The sequence below is a fragment of the Penicillium malachiteum genome (genome assembly GCF_028827825.1).
Source record: "Penicillium malachiteum strain IBT 17515 chromosome Unknown utg000001l:1.0-8184562.0:1.0-8186909.0, whole genome shotgun sequence".
In the NCBI taxonomy this organism is placed as follows: Eukaryota; Fungi; Ascomycota; class Eurotiomycetes; order Eurotiales; family Aspergillaceae; genus Penicillium; species Penicillium malachiteum.
The window spans coordinates 6606211-6627974 of NW_026643094.1; the positions used below are offsets into that span (position 1 = coordinate 6606211).

The following is a 21764-nucleotide window of genomic DNA, read 5'->3' on the forward strand; positions in this document are numbered from 1 at the left end:
GAAGTCGCAATGATCTCTCTTTCCTACCACTTACAGCATGCCAAAGAGCTGTGCGACCATTGAAGTCCTGGTAATTCACGTTGAGATCTGAATTGAGAAGGAGAGACTCAACGAGTCTGGTGGAGTTATGATCACTGAATTTCCGGGCAGCCAACAATAGGGGGGTGTCGCCTCCGAAGTTAGGGTAGTTCACATTTACCCGCTAGTTCTGGACCAGGATTTGAACGGACAAGTAGTCCTCTTTGCTAATAGCAAAATGCAGAGGGGTTTGCCCAACATTATTCTCCACGTTGAGCTCTACTCGCGGATCCAATAATAGCAGTTGAAGAATAGCATACTGGCGGTGCTCTATAGCATACATGACTGCTGTCATGCCGGCGGAGCAGCGATCATTGACATCGATATCCGTTTGCTGGAGTAGCTGCCTGACTATGGCGACCGTAGTATCATAGGCAGTCGCAACGGAAAGAAGACCGCGGCCTCTGAAGTCACAGCAATAGCCAACATGTGCTTTGTGTTTGAGGAGCAAAGCCACCGCTTGTGGATACCTCAGCTCAATAGCCAGAAGGAGAGTTGACTTTCCACCGTACTCGGAGTCTACACTCGCACCATGTTGAAGGATCAATCGTTCTGCAATATCCAGTCTCTGATGTGAAACAGCACGGTAGAGTGGCGGCATTCTCACAGAGCCAAGACAACGACAAAGTGCTGTTGTAACAACTGCATATGTTTTTTCTATGGAAGAAGCATAGATTGAATAGGGAGGGCTTGTCGAGATATGCACAAATATGGTAAAGCAGCGCGGCTGGGAGTTGATGAAGCATATTCGATGTAGATATTTGTGGAAGTTTTATAACGGGTTAAAAAGGACGAGGACAGTGCAATGAAGCTTCCATTTATATGTTTTCGTTGACCCGCATATAAAGTAGACCAACGTAGGTCCCAGGAGCACTTTAATCTGAGGAAACTCAAGCTCCTCACTAACTTCATGGGCTATGTGTTGAATTGGGGTCCAAATTCTAGCAGCTCACCCCTTCATCATGATAAGCAATATGTTGGACGATTCCGTTTGAATCGTACCATGCGGCGATAAGCCACCGGTCCTGGGAGATAGTTCACAGGCATTGTCAAAATGCTTTGCTAGAATCCAGCATCTGAATAGGGCAAGAGACAAAGATGACAGTCAGACCTTGCTACTTAGCACTTTCAGGAGCCCGATACATACTTACGAGGGTGCTATAATGCTACAATGTTGGTTTCCTGCCTGATTTGTGAGGTCGGGAGGTATAGCAATGTGCGGGCTGGACTGAATAAACCGTCACTTATGAGGTAACTGGCACAGATGATGGGTCTTTACATACGCATGCCTTGAGAAACTGAGGGCTAGGCGGCCACACCATTTTGTTCGGTCTCGGGATAGAATCCAGAAGCAAAATGTGTAATGTGTTGATTGATCACCGAAGTTATTTTCAGTGACGGTGATTCATTAATGTTTGGTGAGGCTGAACGTTGAACCATGAGAACGAAACCAAAAAAGAATAACCCACAAAAATCACTTTTTAACCTTCATACAAATTATGCAAGTTCTCTTCTCTTGTAAATTATTTCTTATGCAAGCTCTGAGATCGAATTGCCAGCAGCTTAGCACCACCATGGAATATGTTTGGAATGGTTCGTATGGCCTGCCTCTGCAAGCTACCTTTGCTGACAACGTATTAGAAAATGATTTTGATCTGGATCTCCACCAGATCTGGGAAGAGTCTGATCTACCAGCACCGCCTTCGTGTCTTGCGACAGAGTTTGACGAGACCAAGCCCGAAAGCTCGCATGCGGAAAAGACCATGGCACATCGTGCGCAAGATCCCATTGTGGAATACTTATTCTACTCCAACACCAAAAGCAATCATGCTTTCCGGTGGATGGGGCCGAGCCCACTGCTTCTCTCGACAAAGTCCGAGGATATCTTCGTCTACATTTCAGCCTTCTTGTCAGAGAAAATAGGCTGGTTGGAAGTTCGCCTTACGCAGCTGGATCTATTTACCAGAGGCGTGGTGGACGAGCATCTGTTCTTCATCCCTCGGATAGAAACAGCGTCCTGGAAGTTTCAGCATATACGACAGGAGATACTTGACACTGTCTCTCATGCCACTTGCGTGATACTGGGCTGTCACTTTCGGTTATCCGTGTGGCCGCGCTTAGAGCCATTTCCGTACTCCGTTTCGTCCACTCTATCTCCCTTGGCGGCATTGCCTACTACGCGTTCTCTGTATCCTTCGGATTTTGTATATAACCTTTAGGCTCACTTTACGTGACAGTTGTACACGCCTACTGTACAGTTTGTTCCGTCAATGGCAGACGCAAATTTCCTTACCAGTCCTCTATCCTAGAGATCAATATAAAGGCATATAATCTACTTATGTATATTGCTATAAATCAAGACTATTTGAGCTTTGTCGCCACTTGTCATAGAGAATTTGTATATTTCGATCCTCTATTTGAGATTCTTGCTAGTGGGTAGCTTGAATGGAAGCATCACCATAATGACAGCCCGGAAAACTCCTGAAATTCAACATTTCCTTTCCCGAGGCTCATATGGAGAGCGGAAAAGACAATTGTCCTATTGTCTTATTACATGACTGATCGGTGGAACGGTCACTCTTGCTGGGATCGTATCATTGCAGGCATACGTCTCTCCCAAGAGCACCAGAGAACCAGGTACTGCTCGACAAGATGGCCATCCTCATTCACCAGCCGCTTCGCTATAGTGTTAACGGGCCATTTACGACCGACCTAGTACTTGATTAGCTGAGCTCAGTCCATTTTATTATGCGTCATCACCTCATTGGAATAGGAACCATCTTGTTCGACACTAGGAAGGTGGTTTGTCCCAGAAAGACCTGACGCGCTGCTCGCGCTCCTGGATGGCTCTCCATCAGACATCACATACCAAAGATCCTCACTTGTCTCTGAGAGCTCGCCGGCGGCTTCCGTGGAGGCAGTAGACCGTGTCTGAAAGGATCCTGTTCCTTCGTAGTCACTGCACCATGACTGTACTTCAAATGCTTCGTTTCCGTGGTGAATAGACATCTTCAGCTGCCTCACGACGCAAATGCTGAGACAAGGATAAAAAAGACAAAAGGTGAATCCAGGAGGCTAGGATGGGTTCGATTTTCAAAGCAGCACAACACTGCAGTATGAGCTAGGACAGGCCAAATTCGATTGGCAAGGGTACTGGTTAAATATTATTTCTTCGTGAACGGAGTCGTTGCGTCATTGAAATCCCCAAGTCTTTACGATCCATGGTGATTGTTTGATACTGTACCGGGCTATGGACTTTTTGATTGGTAACCTTTGGTCTTGACAAAACGGACGTCTTTTGAAGCCGAGATGCGTAGAGGTTCAACAAACACTGTTGAATCATGTCGGCGTGTTGACACAAGCCACTTCCACCTCAAAATAGACCTACAGCTGCTTCACCGATGGTCGTTCTGATGCCCCTATATGGAAGTCTACGAATGGCGCTCTTTCCCCGCTGGATCAACGTCCCTGATTCAACATGAAAAGTCACGCCACTACGCCCAGCAGTCAACTGGCGGTTGTGTGTGAATCCCCAAGCGACGACGCTTAGGACAGACAACCCTCGGTCTGCTCATAAATACAGACCTAAATTGTTCGAAACTCAAATTCCTGGCCGTCATATGCTATATCAATCGCATCTAATCATTGTTCCAATCAAGCTGCGGCTATCAACTCCTTTCGAAAGTTATCTTACTGCGGGTCTATATCACTTATCGACATCACTCGTTCGACATAATTCAAATGAAATATGCAGCGAATTCTGAATTCAGCGCAGTCTCAACATGGACTCACAATGGCAGTTACGCCATCGCTTCACAAGACATGCGAGGACAAGGATGTCTTAACGCAGCGAAATACTCTTTTGACCGACAATGCTAGTCCAGCATCGGTGGAAGGTACCGAATTCAGTTTTCCTGCCGTGGAGACATTTCCACTTAGGAGATATCCAACATCGGACGAAAGAGGCAATCTACATGGTCACTGTTCTTGGAGCATGAGCTGTCCGCTCTCCAGGGACTGCGAACAAGGTAGACTAGGCGTCTTACATGTACCCTGCCCAGACTGGAGTGCACACTGCCATCCACCACTAGGGCTGGTCGCGCCTCATCTGCCTCCAGAGTGTTTCGGCCATATGCATCAGGTATTCGGAGCCTGCTCCAGCTCAGGCCTTTACTGTTGCAGCATCTTTCAAGGATGCAATACTCGAGACCAATGGGGATCCAGTGTGTGCGTTTATGAATCCCCGTCGGTTACTCAAAGCTCGCTTGATAACGACCGCAACATGTCAGGTGCTTCAAGGAATACGCACGAGCTGACTCATGATGGGATTCCCCACAAACCGTTTGCTTGCACTTTTACGGGCTGTCGTAGCCGCTTCAAACGCCGGAAAGCCCTCGAGCGACACTCTGTGGTTCATCTCAGAGTAAAGCCCTATGCCTGCTGGGTACCTTATTGCTATCGAAAGTTCCAACGACGTGACAATCTGAACGCCCACTACTTGACACACGGAAAACGTGGGGGCCGGAATTTGTGCGTGGCCACTCTGGATCCAGCGAGTCCTGTGTTTGACACTGGCTATCGTGGTCGAATCACCCCAGAGGGGTGGCCATTGGATATTCAGTGGCCATATCCTGTTCCGAATTGATTACGCACTTTCTACCCAAATATGCAGGGGGAAATTCATCTCGACTGGTTGGAGATTTCCCATTTAGTGACTAATCGGTCACCTGACAAAAATGTGGCCAAGAGGGACATTGGAGCATTTTTTTGGTTTTTTCCCAACTTATTACATACCAAGGATAGATTGTTTGCATCATCAGCTAGTGAGAGAGCTTGGTCATCTTGTTCATATTTCGCATTCGCTCCGATATTCAATTTTCTCTCTTTACATTAAATTCAATTATTTGCTCTCGTCGAAACGCCGATCCAATCATCAAAACATCTCTTCTTGGTTTGCTAAGCCCATACTTGTTGATTTGCCAGACCGTGAAGGTAATTGTGAGATAATCTGATTTACGCTAGCCTTCATGTATCAATCATGAGATACAGGGCTGCTCGAAATCAGTTTCACTATGTTCTTTCATTTATTTAATTGAACCCTACTCGAAGATATATGTACGCCATACAGTACCGGATTTGTCTAGACTGTGGCAGCCTGCCTTGACTGGCTTCTAATTTGAGAATCATTACTGAACTAGACCCTTTTGAGAAATATATGGGTCAGGCCAAGACTTTGAAGAATTTCGAAGAAAACAGAGTGATGAAGCTGATTTCGAGCAACCCTGTATTGATAGACCAAGGAGACACAGCATATATTTTGGACATGTACATTAGATAAGTGATAGTTGCCCTTTCGGCTGAGCCGCCGGGCGTTAATGAATTGTGTGTGTGTGTGTGTGTGTATTGATAGACCACTTCAATCTTGGAGTTGATAAAACTGTTTATTGCATGCTACCGTCGATCTACGCAACTGAAAGCGCCCTGGTTGTGGGGGAAAATGTCGTTGATGTGGCTCCTTGAGAATGTGTGCAAGCATGTTAAATGTAGACCACCGTCTATCTGTTGACGACTCACGTTGCTTCGCCACTTGGGGTTCGTTGTTGATAACGTAGAGTCACCGATGTGGGCCATGCTCAGTTGATGGTCATGCCCAGCTTTGCGAACCTTGGCAACGGATGTCAACGATTGGTGAAGTCCATGCACCAAAACCTTCTTCCTATAAACAGAAATAAATGAGATGACCTAGCATTGAACGGCCTCACACGCCCGTAATTGGCCATTGTGTCTTTTAGATGGGTTGCCGAAAACTAGACTCGACTCTGGATATGTACAAGACATCCCGAGGAAGCTCTCTTTCCCCTAGCGCTCAGGGAACCTAACTGCGCTAAGTGGGTCGGGTTTCACCAAGCGTGTTAATCTCATGGCAATTTGGCAGTGGGGCCCGAGAAATGAAAAGCGATCAGAAGGGTGGAAGCTGTCTTCGCCATCGACTTTAACTGTATCTGAGGTAAATTGATAGTCTGTGGCCCTAAGCTGCTCAGCGTGCTGAAAAAGTTTAATATTTTCCTGTACTGTACTCAAGATGAGACGCTCTTCTAGGGGTGAACTGCGACCGGCAGCTTTGGCGGAAGCTGTAAGCTGGCCGCGCGAAACGGAAGAAGATAATAAATCAAGATTTCAGAGTCGGCTCAAGTCATCAAATAAGTACAAGATAGTCATAATGCACCAAGGGATCTCCAAACAGGAACCTCGTGAATTTGTGCGGCCCGCTTGATAACTTAATCTCAGGAGTCCAAATTCATTGCGACAATACCTTGATATGTGGTTCGCTCTAAGTTAGGGGCTTTGCAGTAGCTCCACACACATGGTGGCGTCTTTGTGGATACCCAGAGTTTCAAAATAGTACTTCCACTCTGCTTTTGGGACCAATACCTTCGCCTCCTTAATATGATCGCAAGCTTTGGCATAGTCACGTATCTGTAGAGTCTCCATTCTCAGTACCTGTGTCACTGCCCACCGCACCCTGCCTTCTCTCCCATCATGGTATTCAACGGCGAAGTCCATATATGGGCTGTGCTGCGCTGAACTCTCTATGTGGGATCCACAGAAAGCAGTGAACAGTTCGATATTGCGGAGGAGATCTTGGCTCAGTATGGATGGCTACCAGGGTCTCAGTGAACTGAATCGTCAAAATGTTTCTGGGAAGCTAAATTACCTGTGGCAAGTTGACAAGGCCGGCATAGGCATTCTCAAATTGCCTCCTGCGGACAAAATCAACAATAGGAGTGATACTGAGCAACTGATCCCGTAGGCAACCAACTAGCAGCTCCAACTTGTTGATCTCGTCCGCAGAAGAGCTGATGTAGCTTTCGAGTTCTGCAATTCTTTGGATGCGACGTCGATAATCCCGCGCGGCCCTCATGTTCTGTCGCCGCTTTTTCGCCGCAAAGTTTGAGCCAGATGAGTCAAATTCGACGGGTATCGCACTTTGCCCGTTGTCTTTCGGTTCCGGATCTTCGGGGTGAGACACAGAATGAAGGGAGCACATTGTACCAGTTGGAAGCCGTGCTGTACTGCTGCTTGGCATGTCCGATAAAATTAAATCTTGGATTGAACTGGCAAAGTTAGCTGAGCTCGGATACAAGGAACGATACCCACATCGAACGAGAAGGGTCGGACGAAGTCATTTTGAAGACAGTCTGCTAGAATGAAGATTGAACAATGGTTCCATCGAGAAAATATCAGAAGTTAAACGACTATTTATAATGGCCTGCGTCGGTTAGCTGCTTCTGACTATAGGCTTCCGCGGTGAGGGACCTTTCGGGCTCCCAGGATCTCCGTCATTGCCAATTAGACCCCAAAGTTTTTAGATAATGGTTTTGATCAATCATTGAGCTTAGCCGGTAAATGTTGGAGACATCTCCAATCAGATGCCACTGCGAATCCAGATGCTGAACAAAGTCGTAGTACTCATATAGATCCTAGGACTCATCGGGCTACGGAGTACTAACAATGTGTGCTGCAAGTAAGTATCTGGCTCATCTTATGTCTTGATTTACGAGTGCGGACACGCTCCCAGGAGCAAAACGGCTGATTTGGTCTAAGCCCGCACCTTTCCCCTTCTCGGCCCCAATCTCACCAGTCGGTCCAACCACGCAGGAAATCAGCATTGCAGCACCCTGTTAGTGTCAGGACTGACATGGAGTGTATACGACTAGTGGAGGAAGTGGACCCACATAGCGGATCTGGGTTCCCCTGAACGCGAGGAAGCTGTCTTCTTTTGCTTCCTCGCGCTAAGTCTCGTATCTAGAGTCGACTTTAGCTTTCTTTCATATTGATGGTTCATCAGGAAGACGCTCTCTTCATGAAAAGATACGTGAGACCCTCATGGTCAGGGGCCGGGTTCCTGGAAGCAGTCGTAGACCCCCTGGCATTCAGCGGACTGCCTGCGGGTTCGGCTCTACCTAACATGCATAGTAGCGACCGATAAAAGTCACGTGGCTCATTTTCCCGGAGTACCGTTGATAATGTCTTATTTTCGAAAGTCCCATTAGTTGCCAGCTCAAATCACATGATTCGACAACTAATACAACATTTCTCCCCCGACCGCCTCTTGCCAATCAAGCGTTTCCTCGGTCGTCATTCTGGCACATGATTATTCATCCCTCAATCTCAATTTTTTTGGTCATTTCAATGGGCGGCACAGAAATTAGAATGTCGAGCGGCCTTGGAAAGCAAGTTCCCATCCCTAAAAGACTATTATGATGATCTCAAAGGTCGATGCCAAACACTCGAGGGCAACGAAAGCATCAACTCCGACGCCATCATCGCGAAGCGCATAGAGCAGTGGGTGCTTAAGCGAAGGGGCAATGCGTTCACCTCGATGGTTACAAATGACCGCCCGGCATACATCTTTGATCAATCCCGCTACAAATACCATACTGCGGTTGACATCGACCGCAAGGAGATCATTCAAGCATGTGATGTGAACGGAGTCGCGGTCCATAGTCGTGAACGGACGATTCGCGACTTGAATGACACCGACATGATCGCTGGCGTCAATGCATCGAATCCATTTCAGAAAGCACAGGTCGTTCTGGATAACCCTGACGCGGACCGACTGATTGGAGAGATGATGATCTCTGAGAAAAGAGAATTCTTTTGGTGTTATCTTCATGGGTTGATGCACATATCGGGACTCGAAGTGACATTATTTGCAAGTTGCTTCTGTGGTCCCGATCTAACCATTGGAAGATACGGTGGCTGGCCATTGACAACAGAGGAAGGTCACAATGTACATATCAATATTTCTTGAGTGTAAAGCTGGCACTGTGATGGTGTCTCTGGCTGTGCGTGGTAATGAATTTAGTCATTCTTTGCCCTCGCAGAACAGAATGGACCACTTCTACGACTACCTGTTAATCGTAGATCAATCAATATGTATTGGCTGGAGAAGGCCTGAGGCTTACAGTACGTCCCAAAACTGGTGCATCTAACCAACTAGTTAGGTTAACTACCTGTAATCTTTGATTATTTCTAGAACCCTAGCTACTAAGCAACACTAATCCATATTAAGAATTCTTCCGGCCCACCCTTGCCATGGAGGCTGTTCCTATCTCCAGGGATATCGAGACTCCGGGTCTAGATTCTATCTATAATAGTGTGTCTTGACATTAGGGTTCGAGAAAGATTCGAAGAGTGTAGGTAGATGCACCAGTTTTGTGAAATACTCTAAAGCATTGTCGATACGTAGAGCATGAAAATCGGTAGGGAAATGATCTCATGAGACCCATGTAGATATGGACAAAGAGTGAAAAAATAAAGAGATCAGAATTACCTGTGAAATCCGTTCTCATATTCACATTTGTAGTATTTGAATCAAAGCTTACCACATGATCCTGGCTTTCCAGCCTATAGCTCCCATCGTCTGCAGTTTTGCCTTTTACAAGATAATCCACGACAGCTCCGAGGCGAATGCTAAGATCGTAGCTAATTTTGACGAGCTTTGCTGCATGCTCCAGCTCCTGGGTGACCCGTTCTAACCGGTGTTTGGTTGTCTGATGGTCTCGTAGAACTTTGGAGTAGGCTTTTTCTGCCTTGAATGCACGATTTTCGAGCGTGGCAATAAGATGAAGATAGTCCTAGTTGGGGATTAGAAAAAATCAAAGTTCAAATGTTCCCGATCCGTCCATTGATGTACATACAGTAATATTCGAATACAACAGCTTACTCACCGAGGTTTCCATGTCTCAATTCACCGTGTACAGTCAGGTACTCCAAGCTGAAGGCTATATGAGGCCAGAGGTTCAAATTATTTCGCAATATGTTCACCTTATATAGCTCTCAGGAATCACCACGCAGCTTGCAAACTCTTTATCTCCGTGAGTAGGGAAAATCAATCGTCTGATTAATCAGAGAACGCACTTTGTGCAAAAGTGGGACAAGAAAGCAAGAGAGAAATAGCTCGGTTCAGGAGCAATACACACGGTGAGGGCCACAGTCCCGTTCATCTTGAGGAATTGTATGGTTGCTGACATTTTCCGGTGCTAGAAGACACGTTACCTACTCGCTACCGAGATATCTCGGCCTCGCTGCAGAGCAAATGGCACTTGCACCCTCTAATGATCTGACCAACACTCATCAACACTCATCAACACTCATCAACCTTTCCATATTCAACTTCAGACGAACCAAGAAAATCTGAGGGCGAGGCACCTTTCTTGTCCCCTGATTACAGCCTGCGACATTTTTGTCATTCGATGGGAGTGTTTTGTTACTCATTCAACATTACTTTCGATGCGACAGACCGAGTCTAGATGGCTTGTCGTGGTAATGCCTGGAGCAAAGCCGATGGATGATTGGCGAGCCGCACATAGGCACTGCTTTCAATTCATGGTACGACTGCGTTGAAAGGAGACCATCTACTTGGCAAAGCCTTCCACGGTGAAGAACCTGCACTGCTGGCATCTGCAGCAACGTGTAGCGGAAGGCATAAAAGCAGTCATTTCGTCCGGTCTAATGTTTCTTTCTTCACACATTGCGGCAGCGGTGTGTCTCCTCTGGCCGACGGGCCTGAGGCTCCGTGACGACGGCTGTTGCTGACCTGAGCCCAGCAGCGTAAGAATGTGCTTCGCAGATTAGGTCCTGCGTGACCAAAGCTCCTCGCAGGATAGGCTCTGCGATACAGTATCAAGTGTGCCTCGCGGGGGGCGCTGCGTTACGAAGTGAACTCCGCAGGGGGACGCTGTGATGACAATTGATTCCCGCAGGAGACCGCTGCGTCAACAATTTCTCCGCAGCCTAGGGCCTGCGTTACCAAAGCACCTCGCAGGGACAACTGCGAGACCAAGAGACTCCGCAGGGACATCTGCGAAACCAAGTCCATCCCTCGCTGCCCTGAGCCCAGCGAGCGTATAATTTTGTGCTTCCATGCAGCAATGAGCCCTGCGTTATCAAATTTGTGCTCGATGTGGCAGTCTTTGGGGCCCCAGGCTGCCACAATCCCCTAGCGACGTGCAGGCACCTCTCCGTGGCGCTAGAGACTAGTAGTCACCCGTTGACCGGGTGGTGAAGCCAAGACCTGCGCATCACCCCGTAGCCGCCATGTGTGGATTCTAGACGTAAGACGAGTCAACTTAGGGGAAATGTTAATTGACCTTTTCCATTATTTTTCAAGCTGATCTTAGAAATGTTCATTCGTTGTTCACGTAGATTGTAAAATCGCGCAGTCAACGGGGAGTCAACATTAAAATGGCTTGGCGTGGACAAAGCGTCTACATGCCGTCTGTGTCTAGTTGATGCTTGTTGATGCTTGTTGATGCTTGGTGCTTGGTGAAGATTGGTGATGCTTGTTGATGCTTGGTGCTTGGTGAAGATTGGTGCTTGGTGAAGATTGGTGAAGATTGGTGAAGATTTGAAGATTGAAGATTGGTGATGGAGCGCGTTGATGACCATTCGAAATGACGGGAGTCACAGCCTCCGCTTATCGACGCGCTTAAACTTTGATAGATTCTCGGATCGCCCTGCTGTCAATCTGTCGTGTCCTGCTTCTCCTCTCCGTCAAAGTAAAAATGAGACCTGGACGTTCGTGCGTTCGGGTCTCTCGACGTTGAAATTGACGCGATACATTCGCCAAGACAACGCTGACCCACATAGCGCGTCTGCACCTACGACGAAAACTTTCATTGTTATTTGCCCTACTTTCGTGTCCTGTTAATTATGGCATTCTATGACTTATCGTCGAGGGCCGGTCGAAGCCAGCGTCATCTTTCTTTTTCTTTAGTTTGTTTTGTTGAACCTTAAATGCGGACACGAGATAATTTTTTGGCTAGCTTAAGGCGGTTTTCTTGATTTTGGCTTCTTTCCATTCGATGCTTTAAGAAAGGCTTACCCTAATTTCAAGAAGGATGGACCATGACAAGCGTTTTTGAAGGTTTAAAGAAGGAATCAAGGTGAAGCTGATGTCGAGGGGCCATGTACGATTCTTGCTTATAGGTACATGAGTGATCACGCATATCTGGAAGCAACATGCCTGACAAGCTCGCTTAAATTTAATGGCCCCGAGCCAATTCCGACGGCGCGGTCCCATGCCTCATTTGCACCAGCCTCAGACTGCGGCAGCGACCGCTGCTTGTGACTCAAGAAATACTATCGATCCTTAAGACCGTTGGGCTTCAATGTTTACGCTGATATGCAGTCGCTCTCAGAACTTCTCCAGCTACCCACGTTTGCCTCCATCTCTTCACCTTCTTGATGTTCCCGAGATACCTTCAACAAAGTCCTCGCTAGACGGGAATGACTTGAGACCCACCCTTCAGGCCGAGTCCCTCCCAATGTACCCATTTTGGCTAACTAATGAGTTTGCTTTTCCTTTCGATTGACAACTTTTGCTTCTATCTATACGCTGCTCGCTTGAACCCATTGTGCCCCTCGCTAACGGCCTTATCTTCATCATTTGCAACAAAGCCAGAACGATCCACTCGGGCGACTGAAGCACAGAGGCTCCAGCTTATTTCTCCATCATCCAGGGGCCTTCGGTCTGAATTTTTAGGAGCAAAAAACCTCAATTTCTTTGACCGCTTGGAAAAGCCTAATGATTCAGTACAAAAAGGTAATTCTGGGCATCAAAAGGTGCAATCGCCAGGGTCAGGGGGAGTGTGACTGAGCTTTTCAAGCTTGTCAACCCTCACGGCCTCTATGAAAGGTGCCATGACCAGATCACCGGGAATGGCACTTGTGATCATTGTGTTCTTGTTCCAGGCAAACTTAATTGCACATGATTCTGGGGACCAGGCAGAGGCGAAATGGCCGGTAGCCTAGCGAAGGCCTCTGAGATCGTGGTACACAGCCGGGCCGGGAAGAACTCCAGTCTCCTAGCTGTTATCATATTGAACCCTCTCTCCATTGGCCGTCTTGACTTGGTATCAAGACCTTATTTGGAGCTCAAAGCAGAGCAAATGAAAATCAGACGCAAGCTGAATAGCACTGACCTCAGAAATAATCGGCTAAACTTGCAAGTACGATCATTGAAAAAGTTTCACCACAGGCCTGGAGGCTGTCGGACAAGATAGTATCCAATGTGTTATGACGGAGAGTCATGAGACTTGACCATGGACATGTAATTCAGCATGGTGGCCCGATCACCGTCTGAGCAACCAAACTTTAGCGATGCGTTGGGCGCATTCTTCGTCGCATTTTCTCTATTCGTTGATTTGGATACGAGAACTCTCGACGGAATGTATGGCAGCTAACAAACGAAAGTGTTGCGGGGTTTGACATGTTGACCCATGTTGCTCATTCAGCCTGTCATCCAGAATAGATATCGCGAGGGGAGTCAAGACGATGGACAAGGCTCGGATTGAAGATTTTGTGGCTCATTAGTGCCCAGTGAATTCAATACACGTCCCACAATCACTGGCTGATCCTCATGAATTGCCATATCACTGGGATCAATGATGGATATGGTAAGCGACTGAATTCCCGATCACCCATTCTCGCGAGACTTTGCATAGCACAGGTTGTCGTGGATTCTGGATATGGAGACGAGATGAATCAATATCAATCAACTTCACTGGTCACCACATTCACATCAGTTGCTGGTCAAGTGCAACTCACCTCAATAGTACTATTTCCGAACCCCGACTGTCACCCTGTATATCTCAGCGCTTCCAATCGCAAGCATGCCCAGTCAAAAGAAACAAGGTGGAATTGCAGCAGAAGTGTAAGCAAACGACGCGCAAGGTGAGCGTGATAAATACAAAGGTCTCAGGAGATAACCATGATGCTTCCCGAGCGTGGGCTATTCATCACAAGATAAATTCTGTGCATGGGCTGGGCCGATCCTTTCGCATATTCTGTTGTCAGAGTAGCTACAAGGCAGTCTCTTCATGACCTATAACAGAGCTTACGTGTCAAAAGAGTAGAAGCCAAAGCGATGCCGGACCGTGTCTCAAAGCAAATGAGAGCCAGACCATCAAGGAACTTTACAAACGACGAGTCCCTTGTTGCGGCCCCGATGGGCAATTTGTGGCAATATGGCCATAAAAATGCTTCCTGGAGTCAAGGGCCATGCGGTGCGCAGTCAGCCTGATGGCTCCAACATCTTTGTAAATATGACAGAGCTTTCCATATACTCCTGCTATTGAGTTGGCCGATGAATAAACACTGACAAGACCATTGTCTTCACTGCGGGGAAATGACAAAGCTGCAGAATTAAGACTCAAAGCACGGAAGCCACTCATTATTCCCACAGTCAGACATTGAGTTATCGCATTCTGCAGCCCTGACTAGACAGCAGCACAAATTTGTCTCGGATATGTGTAGGGCGAGAGTCTATATCTTGAAACTCACCGTAGTTGACATTCTGGTGAGGAAGAAGCCCTCTCTTCAAAAGACACCGTGCCGCGAGATTTAGAATAGCACTTGGCTTTATTGGTCACCAAGCAGCATTTTCTCCGGCCACTCACGCCTGGCCCACAGATCTGATTACACGGATAAGCGATACACGTAGCATACAGCTCGAATTGGTATAAGGCATCCATCTGAAGGCTGTGGGTGGGTATGAGTATGAGCCCAATCGAGCTATTGATGAGGAACACAGGGCCACAAGTGTCACGAGTTGGATTGAAGTATGAGCAGACCGACTCATCCCACTCAATTGACCTTTGATCAAGCTGAGTGCTCCGCTCAGCAATAACAAAACTCCGTATGGTGAAATAACGTTATCCCAATCCCATGTCGCTCATTTCTATCCGACTTGATACGAGTTCGACAAGCTAAAGTCGGTATGCTTGGTGACCGGAATAATATTTTGATTGATATCAGGCCTGGGACCCGATGCAATCAAAGGCACACCATGGGATCTAGACTTTCAGCTCTGAATTTGGCATGAGAGAGAATTCTCTCAAAAACTCACACATTCACCAGACGGATCCTCGCAATAACGCAGGAACGGAGGCGGGTGATTGAACAGAGTTCAGTGGAGTCTAGTGGTCCTTGAATTGGTGATGTTGTGTCAAGCAGGAATGTCGCTGGTGGGAGATGGATTGCAAGTTCAGATCGTCAAATCTGCGCCGCTGTTGTGATGCGTATCGTGAATATCTCAGTCACCATGAAATTTGTTCCGTTTGGTAGCGGCTCTTGTATAGCTGCGTTCGGTTTCCGAATATATGGACGTTTGCATCATTTGAGTTGCGAGATGAAGAACGACGTGCCCGAGCGTCTAATACCAATCACCATGATCGGCAAGGTAGGATGCATGCAATTCGACACTGCACTTGAAATTAAATATTGGTATGCATGTTCTGCACTGAGATAATACTCAGAGTCAACGGGACGTCACTCAACTTACAGCTTTCTATCCCCGCTTGTTCACGCCCCTGGGCACTGACGAGCAAAAAAATTGGACTGCTTTGTCTCGGACATCCATCAGAATCCCAGTATGCAGGAGTTCGATTTAAGGCTTAACTCACCAATGGCTTTTTGATAACCAGGAAGCTTCATTGTCGGATAGGTGCATGAGCCACTCGGACTTGACGATCCAAGTATGATGGAAAGCTTGGGTAGGCAGTGTCAATCGTTCGTCTTTGAAGGTCAGGGTGTCAAATGGTTGCCAAAAGGGGCCTCTTTCGAATAGTAGAGATTTTTCAGTACCGTCTTATTAAAGCTCAACTCAGCTTTGGCAGACGACAGTGTCTGAAAGGTATTTCAGGCAATGAACACGACCGATCAAAGGCAAAAAGAAAATGGAATACGGAAGAGACGTCAAGAACCGACGCAATGGAGGTGCTAAAAAGAGATCATTCGCAGCAGAAAACATGGCCCTCTGGCAACAATCCCCGGGCGCTAGGTTTTCCTTACCATTGGCTTTAACCGGCTTCGTTGATAATGCATGGCCCCTTTTTCGAGCAAGGATACGTGATATGCAGGGATGGGGATCCTTTGTCGTAAAAAGGATTCAGTGACAATACGGCCTTCTAGGCACGGATGAGAATTCACGTAGGGCCATTTTGGTGACACCATCGTAATCGGCCGATAACGGCTTTTTCAAGAGGAATGATCTCGGTCATGCCACAGGACGCTTCTCGAGGTTGGCGGCGATTAAAACTTTGCAGCAACCGGCGTCGCATCGCTTCAACTATACCATTCTGTCTTTGTCTATAGACTAAAGCTAGTAGCGAACATACCTGCAGCGTCGGCCATCACAACCATTGCTCATCGGAGGCTTAGATTCACGCATGTCGAATCATTGGGAGTCACTTGGTAAGACTCATCAATTGAGTCGAACCCACAGCTGGCATATTCGCTTTGCCTGTCTCCGATAGCCGGAGATGACGCAAGTTATGTAGCCGCTATTAAAATCCCTGGTGTGCTTTATGTCAGCAGACTGTATTGTATTAGGGCGCAGGAGAACTTATCGGAGGTCACATATAATGCAGGCAAGACTGAATTGTGAATGAAAAGACTGCAGGGCTCTAAAGGGATAACAGCCGTATTTATAGACTTTGCAGCTTCACAGAGCCTGGCATGCTTGGTTAAGCTGATAGAGCACCCCTGAAGTTGAGCCACTTCAATCTTACACTTGGTAAAACCGTTGAATGCAACCGTTGATTCACGCAGCTTAACAGCGCCTGCTTGGTGAATAAAACTGTTAATATTGTGAGTTCCACGGAATTGTATTGTGCGCAAGCATGATGAATGATTTGTGTTGATGATACACGTTGCTTCACCATTCGGTCGTCGTTGATGACGTTGATTCACAGATGTGGGGCATGCTCGGCGTCGTGCGCAGCTCTGGGAACCTTGGCAACGAATGTCAACGATTGGCGAAGTCAATGTGGGCCCGACTCCCCAGAAATGGTCCGTGCGCGAATTCCCAGGCATGGGTACCCGTGGGTTTCGGCCAACGCAACGGATCAGGAACTAGGACGATTTTCTTGGAAGTAGAACTCCCTTTCTCCTTGAGTGAATCTAATTGTACTGTACCCCCTTCGATTGCGTTCTAGGAAATGCCGGGTCACCAGCTATCTAGGTCTTGACATTGCCTTAGTAACTTACATTCTGTAGATCACTAGGCGAACACGGAAATATATATCTGGCCGACCAAAGTGTGTATCGTCTAGTGACGACCGCGACTTCCAGGAATATTCCTCGTCCAGAAACTTATGGAGCAAGCTCGAAGACATATGGACTTATTGATAAGTCAACGATTTAATGACGAGAACACCCGATATTGACACGTGAAGATGTATTCTCTGCGGCAGATCAAGCTAGCTATGTTTATCCGTAGGGATCACTGCGAGTGCGCGCTTTAAAAAGATATAATGAGTAAGAAAACCGTTCAGGCAGCTCGGCGAAGTAGGTGGAGGTCATTCGCCGCAGATATTTTTGCTAGAATATCTGATGGTTGCGAAATGACTTGGATGTACTTTGCTCCAATATAGAAGCTAGGACGGAAAAGAGGAATTTCAGTCAAACTAGCACTACCGGGAGCCCGATTGCTGACAAGGAGTTGCAGTGTTGATCCTGCCTGGCCGGTGCAACCAGTGTGATTGGTGTGGATAAGGAAACGAACGCAGGCTCGAATAAGAACTGTAAATTTCGGATTTTTTTCGAACATTTACCGAAGGCGTCGTGCTCCTGGGATTGCGTCTGACGTTCAGCTGACTTCAAACAGCACCATCCCCTTCACAGCTCAAAGATGAGCTTGAAAGTAGACACAGGGGACTGTGCAGCCATATTATTTCCTTTGTTTTATGAATGGAGTCGTGAACAGAAAATGGAGACTATGCAATTCACTGATACACGGGACTTATTTTCAATGGCGGTGATTCATCAATGTTTGGTGACGCTGAGCGTTGGACCATAAGAAGGAACCAAAAAGAACACTGAAAAATCACTTTTCAACCGTCATATAAGTGATCCGAATTCTGTTTTCTTCTTTCTTGGGCAAGCTATGTGATTGAATTGCCTGCACTATGGAATATCTTTGGAATGGTTCGTATAGCCTGCCTTGCCGAGCGACTTTTGCTGACAATGTAAAGTTAATAGAAAATGATTTTGATCTGGACCTGCACCAAATTTGGAAAGAGTCTGATCTGCCGGCACAGCCCCTATGCCTAGCGATGGATTTTGACGAGTCCAAGCCCGATAGCCTGCATCTAGGAAGCACGGCGGCACAGCGTGTGCAACATCCCATTGTGGAATGCTTATTCTACTCCAACACCGAAGGTAATCATGCGTTCCGGTGGATGGGTCCAAGCCCGCTGCTCTCCTCAACAGAGTCAGAGGAAATATTTCACTACAGCTATATTCGAAATCGGCTTCCATCGTTTACACAAACAAGTTTAATCTAGAAGGTGGGGCTAATACAAGCTGATCCAATTGTAACTGTAGAAATTCGGGCTAAGCCCCACGTTGCACCTAAAAGCAGTATAGCTAAATCCAAAATTAGACTAGCGGCCAGTCCCGAGATAGTTTCTCTGTGTAAAACATGGAAGCCGATTTCGAATATAACTGTACCTTTCAGCCTTCTTGTCAGAGAGAGTTCGCTGGTGGGAAGTTCGCCTTGCGCAGCTAGATCCATTTTCCAGAGCCATGGCAGGTGAGCACTTGTTCTTCATCCCTCGGATAGAGACGGCGTCCTGGAAGTTTGAACACATAAGAAAGGAGATCGTTGGAATCGTGTATCATTCAGCTTGTGTGATGCCAGGCTCGCACTTCCGTTTATCCTTGTGGCCGCGCGTAGAGCCATTTCCGTGCTCCGCATCGTCCACTCTGTCCCCCTTGGCTGCATTACCCACCTTACCTTCTCTTCATCCTTCGGAATTTGTACATAACCTTCGGGAGAATTTTATGTCTGATAAGGAAGAGCTGCTTTCCACTTTACTACAGCAACTGCAGACGTAAATCTCAATACCAGTTCTCGAAAAATCTAGGAGTAGCTTATCCAAAGACATCTTAACGACACATAATCTACTCGTATCGCTCTGAATCAAGACCATTTGAGCTTTGCCGAGACACCGGCAAGCACCAAGATGGGAACACCACCTGTGACGAACAAGGTTTTCAAAAGAGGAAGAAACAGAGACCTCCATTTAGGCCATTCTCCGACCCTTCGGACTCTTCCATTCCTGCTTTATCGCATTGCTCCACTGCTATCCAGGGTGTACGCGGAAATGCTCTCCTCACAGTCAAATCTAGTGCTGGCCTGAAACCGGCACATTTCTTTACTTTCGTGCCCGACTCTAGCCCGATGCTGGCTTAGCCCAACGGCTATTACCCCAGGGAAACAAAGAGTACATGTCAGACGAAAATGTGCTGCTGGTGCGGCGGAAGGAAAAAGAGGCAATGTCATGGTTTGAGATTACGACTCACTTCCCAGGTCGAAATATGTCATGTTCAAGTCCACTATTCAAGCAAATTACTCCCCAAGGCCAGCTCTCGGTCTAGAAAACCGAGAAGGCGTGAATGAGAGAGGCTATGCTGTTGGGGTGTTTCTTGGGTCGCGCCTTTCGAACTTTCGCTGTACGCAACATCCTCCGTAGTCATACTTTCCATACAAACATTGGTAGCAACTTTGTGCACACAGCATTCCGAGCCTATGTGCCGCCAGACATGCCAATGCAGAGTAGGACGCATAGTAAGAGTACCTTTTCGCCCCATTTCTAGCATGATGGGTAAAGAGTGTCCTGATATATCCAGTCCTTCTCCTCCTTTCCGTCTGATGGGATGCTATCGATGGATGGGATCTATTGTTGGAATAGTCCCTGGATCACATGCTTCCCGCGTGCATCCTTGTTGCCCGATCGCTCAGATAATCCCGTACGCTTTCCGCGATGGCGCTTTTGTCAATACGGACTTTACCGCAGTTCTCATACTGAAGGATGACATCTCACTATCTGTGTCATTAGGTCGATCATGCCATTTGAGCCTCTCATTCGTGCAGGTTGGGGAGCAGCGAACATCACCCGTCTCTCAAGAGCTGCCACAGGCTTTTGCACTCGCAGGTTGTATTTTGCCCTTGTCCTTCTTCCACTCACAAGAAACCTGCGCCTATCATCACGGCAGAGAGAATCCCCAGACAAATGCCCACTCCAACTTCAACAAATTTGTGATTGCCCTCTGCCGAGCCCCTCAGGTTGTAGCGACGGTAGCCACGCTGGAGTCGTTTTCTATGGCGACTCACGGCATTGCAAGGTATGGCGTAATGAGAAGGCGTCGATCACAGCCAAGAGAGCACCTTTACAGTTCCAAATGGTTGCATGCAGGCATCAACACAGTTATTGCTGGGGCAAGGGGCAGTAAGCAGTATGATACACGACGTGTTCCGTTTGAAAATTTGGTCAAATAAAAAGCAATTACATATTTGGCCTATTCTACTTCTACTGAGGAGGTTGCTCGGAAATATGATAGGTCAACCCGTGCTGGAGCGTTGTACGATGAAATTGAAGATGTCGAAAATCGGGGTGGGGGTAAGGCGGTATAGAATTTGGTGGCATGGCATTCATTGGATGTGGCCCCGGACCAAGACTTGCCGTGCATAAAGCGGTGATCGGTTTTGTATTTTTCCTGGGATTTTCTTGACCCCCCCTTACCTACTTAAATAACTAACTAATTACCTCTAAAGATACGATCCAGATTATGGTTGTGAGTGATGGTGCTCAGATGTCGAAGTACCTATTGTTTGTTTCGTCACATAGGGCATTTCATAACACCGGGATGCGGGTTACTATAGAAGGCACGAAGTTCTAGAACACTCCTTGCATCCTACATACTGGAAAAAGGCTTCATTCGCTTCTTTGGAAACTAGCGCATACTGCATCTCTCATAACCTATACAAGTCATTATGCCGGCAATCACATACGGAACGCGGACCCACATGGTGCACAAACAAATACAGCGTTGGAAGTGATCTTGATAGGTGTCTCAAGACCGGATGATTTGGGCGCAGTGACTGCGCGAATTTTCTGATAGGGGTTCTCACGGCGGCCAAGTGTGTGAATCATCCAATTGGATGGAGAGAGGAGAGGTATTCTACGATGCGACAAGCGAATCGGATTGTGTGATGTTGTCGAGAGAACGCAAATGCAATCGGGAATTGGCCCATTAGTTGAAGAGGAGTGTCCAATCTCGAGTAACCAAGAGGTTGTCCCTCAACCAGCCAATCACGCCCGGATCCCGACCTCGATCTCGGCGACGAATCGCTCCTATAGAGTCAGCCAATCATAGCACGCGCTGATCCGCTGCTAATCGCTTGGATCCCGTTGGAGGATGCTTGGAATTGGTTACCTTCGGGTTTCGCGCATCTTTCTCAGTTCATACTGCTAAAAAGGATTCATCATGGACTGACCTGCGGATAGAAGTATGAAATACCTGCAATCGCTCGTACCTGTCAAGAATCTTCTTAATATTCGGTACTCCGTACATACAATATGATTAATTACCGCTAAAGACCCCTTTTTACGTTGTCCTTCCCCTCTCCCATTTTCCTCATCTTTTCCACATGTCTATCACCCATATTACAATGGAATCTACCCAAAATGATGTCACATTTGATCAGATTTCCTGCCCCGTGGACAGTATTTCTGATGATCGAATCGTAGCCCGTTTCTTTCCCCCTACAAAAGCCAATTTTTAGATAGTACTAGAACTGTCGCATGCATACCAAACTACATACAGGCGCCCAT

The 21764-nt window shown here is 47.2% G+C and overlaps 9 protein-coding genes across 9 annotated transcripts; 4 read left to right on the forward strand and 5 right to left on the reverse strand.

The window, feature by feature from the left end:
- Positions 1-202: 202 nt before the first annotated feature.
- On the reverse strand, positions 203-679 carry N7483_002458 (ankyrin repeat domain-containing protein; the record flags this gene model as incomplete). Its single annotated transcript, XM_057085895.1, has 1 exon — positions 203-679. The coding sequence occupies one exon, from the start codon at positions 677-679 to the stop codon at positions 203-205; it is 477 nt and encodes a 158-aa protein (XP_056952044.1).
- Positions 680-1652: 973 nt separating this feature from the next.
- N7483_002459 (uncharacterized protein) lies at positions 1653-2297 on the forward strand (the record flags this gene model as incomplete). Its single annotated transcript, XM_057085896.1, has 2 exons — positions 1653-1671; positions 1720-2297. The coding sequence occupies 2 exons, from the start codon at positions 1653-1655 to the stop codon at positions 2295-2297; spliced, it is 597 nt and encodes a 198-aa protein (XP_056952045.1).
- Positions 2298-2652: 355 nt separating this feature from the next.
- On the reverse strand, positions 2653-3087 carry N7483_002460 (uncharacterized protein; the record flags this gene model as incomplete). Its single annotated transcript, XM_057085897.1, has 2 exons — positions 2653-2790; positions 2839-3087. The coding sequence occupies 2 exons, from the start codon at positions 3085-3087 to the stop codon at positions 2653-2655; spliced, it is 387 nt and encodes a 128-aa protein (XP_056952046.1).
- Positions 3088-3871: 784 nt separating this feature from the next.
- Positions 3872-4723, forward strand: N7483_002461 (uncharacterized protein; the record flags this gene model as incomplete). Its single annotated transcript, XM_057085898.1, has 1 exon — positions 3872-4723. One exon carries the CDS (start codon positions 3872-3874, stop codon positions 4721-4723), a length of 852 nt encoding a protein of 283 aa, XP_056952047.1.
- Positions 4724-6784: 2061 nt separating this feature from the next.
- N7483_002462 (uncharacterized protein) lies at positions 6785-7126 on the reverse strand (the record flags this gene model as incomplete). The annotated part of the gene is made up of 1 exon (XM_057085899.1): positions 6785-7126. The coding sequence occupies one exon, from the start codon at positions 7124-7126 to the stop codon at positions 6785-6787; it is 342 nt and encodes a 113-aa protein (XP_056952048.1).
- A 1335-nt stretch (positions 7127-8461) lies between these two features.
- On the forward strand, positions 8462-8893 carry N7483_002463 (uncharacterized protein; the record flags this gene model as incomplete). Its single annotated transcript, XM_057085900.1, has 1 exon — positions 8462-8893. The coding sequence occupies one exon, from the start codon at positions 8462-8464 to the stop codon at positions 8891-8893; it is 432 nt and encodes a 143-aa protein (XP_056952049.1).
- A 518-nt stretch (positions 8894-9411) lies between these two features.
- On the reverse strand, positions 9412-9824 carry N7483_002464 (uncharacterized protein; the record flags this gene model as incomplete). Its single annotated transcript, XM_057085901.1, has 3 exons — positions 9412-9429; positions 9468-9719; positions 9813-9824. The coding sequence occupies 3 exons, from the start codon at positions 9822-9824 to the stop codon at positions 9412-9414; spliced, it is 282 nt and encodes a 93-aa protein (XP_056952050.1).
- A 6246-nt stretch (positions 9825-16070) lies between these two features.
- On the reverse strand, positions 16071-16315 carry N7483_002465 (uncharacterized protein; the record flags this gene model as incomplete). The annotated part of the gene is made up of 2 exons (XM_057085902.1): positions 16071-16233; positions 16263-16315. The coding sequence occupies 2 exons, from the start codon at positions 16313-16315 to the stop codon at positions 16071-16073; spliced, it is 216 nt and encodes a 71-aa protein (XP_056952051.1).
- A 1738-nt stretch (positions 16316-18053) lies between these two features.
- Positions 18054-18984, forward strand: N7483_002466 (uncharacterized protein; the record flags this gene model as incomplete). Its single annotated transcript, XM_057085903.1, has 2 exons — positions 18054-18306; positions 18680-18984. The coding sequence occupies 2 exons, from the start codon at positions 18054-18056 to the stop codon at positions 18982-18984; spliced, it is 558 nt and encodes a 185-aa protein (XP_056952052.1).
- Positions 18985-21764: the final 2780 nt, after the last annotated feature.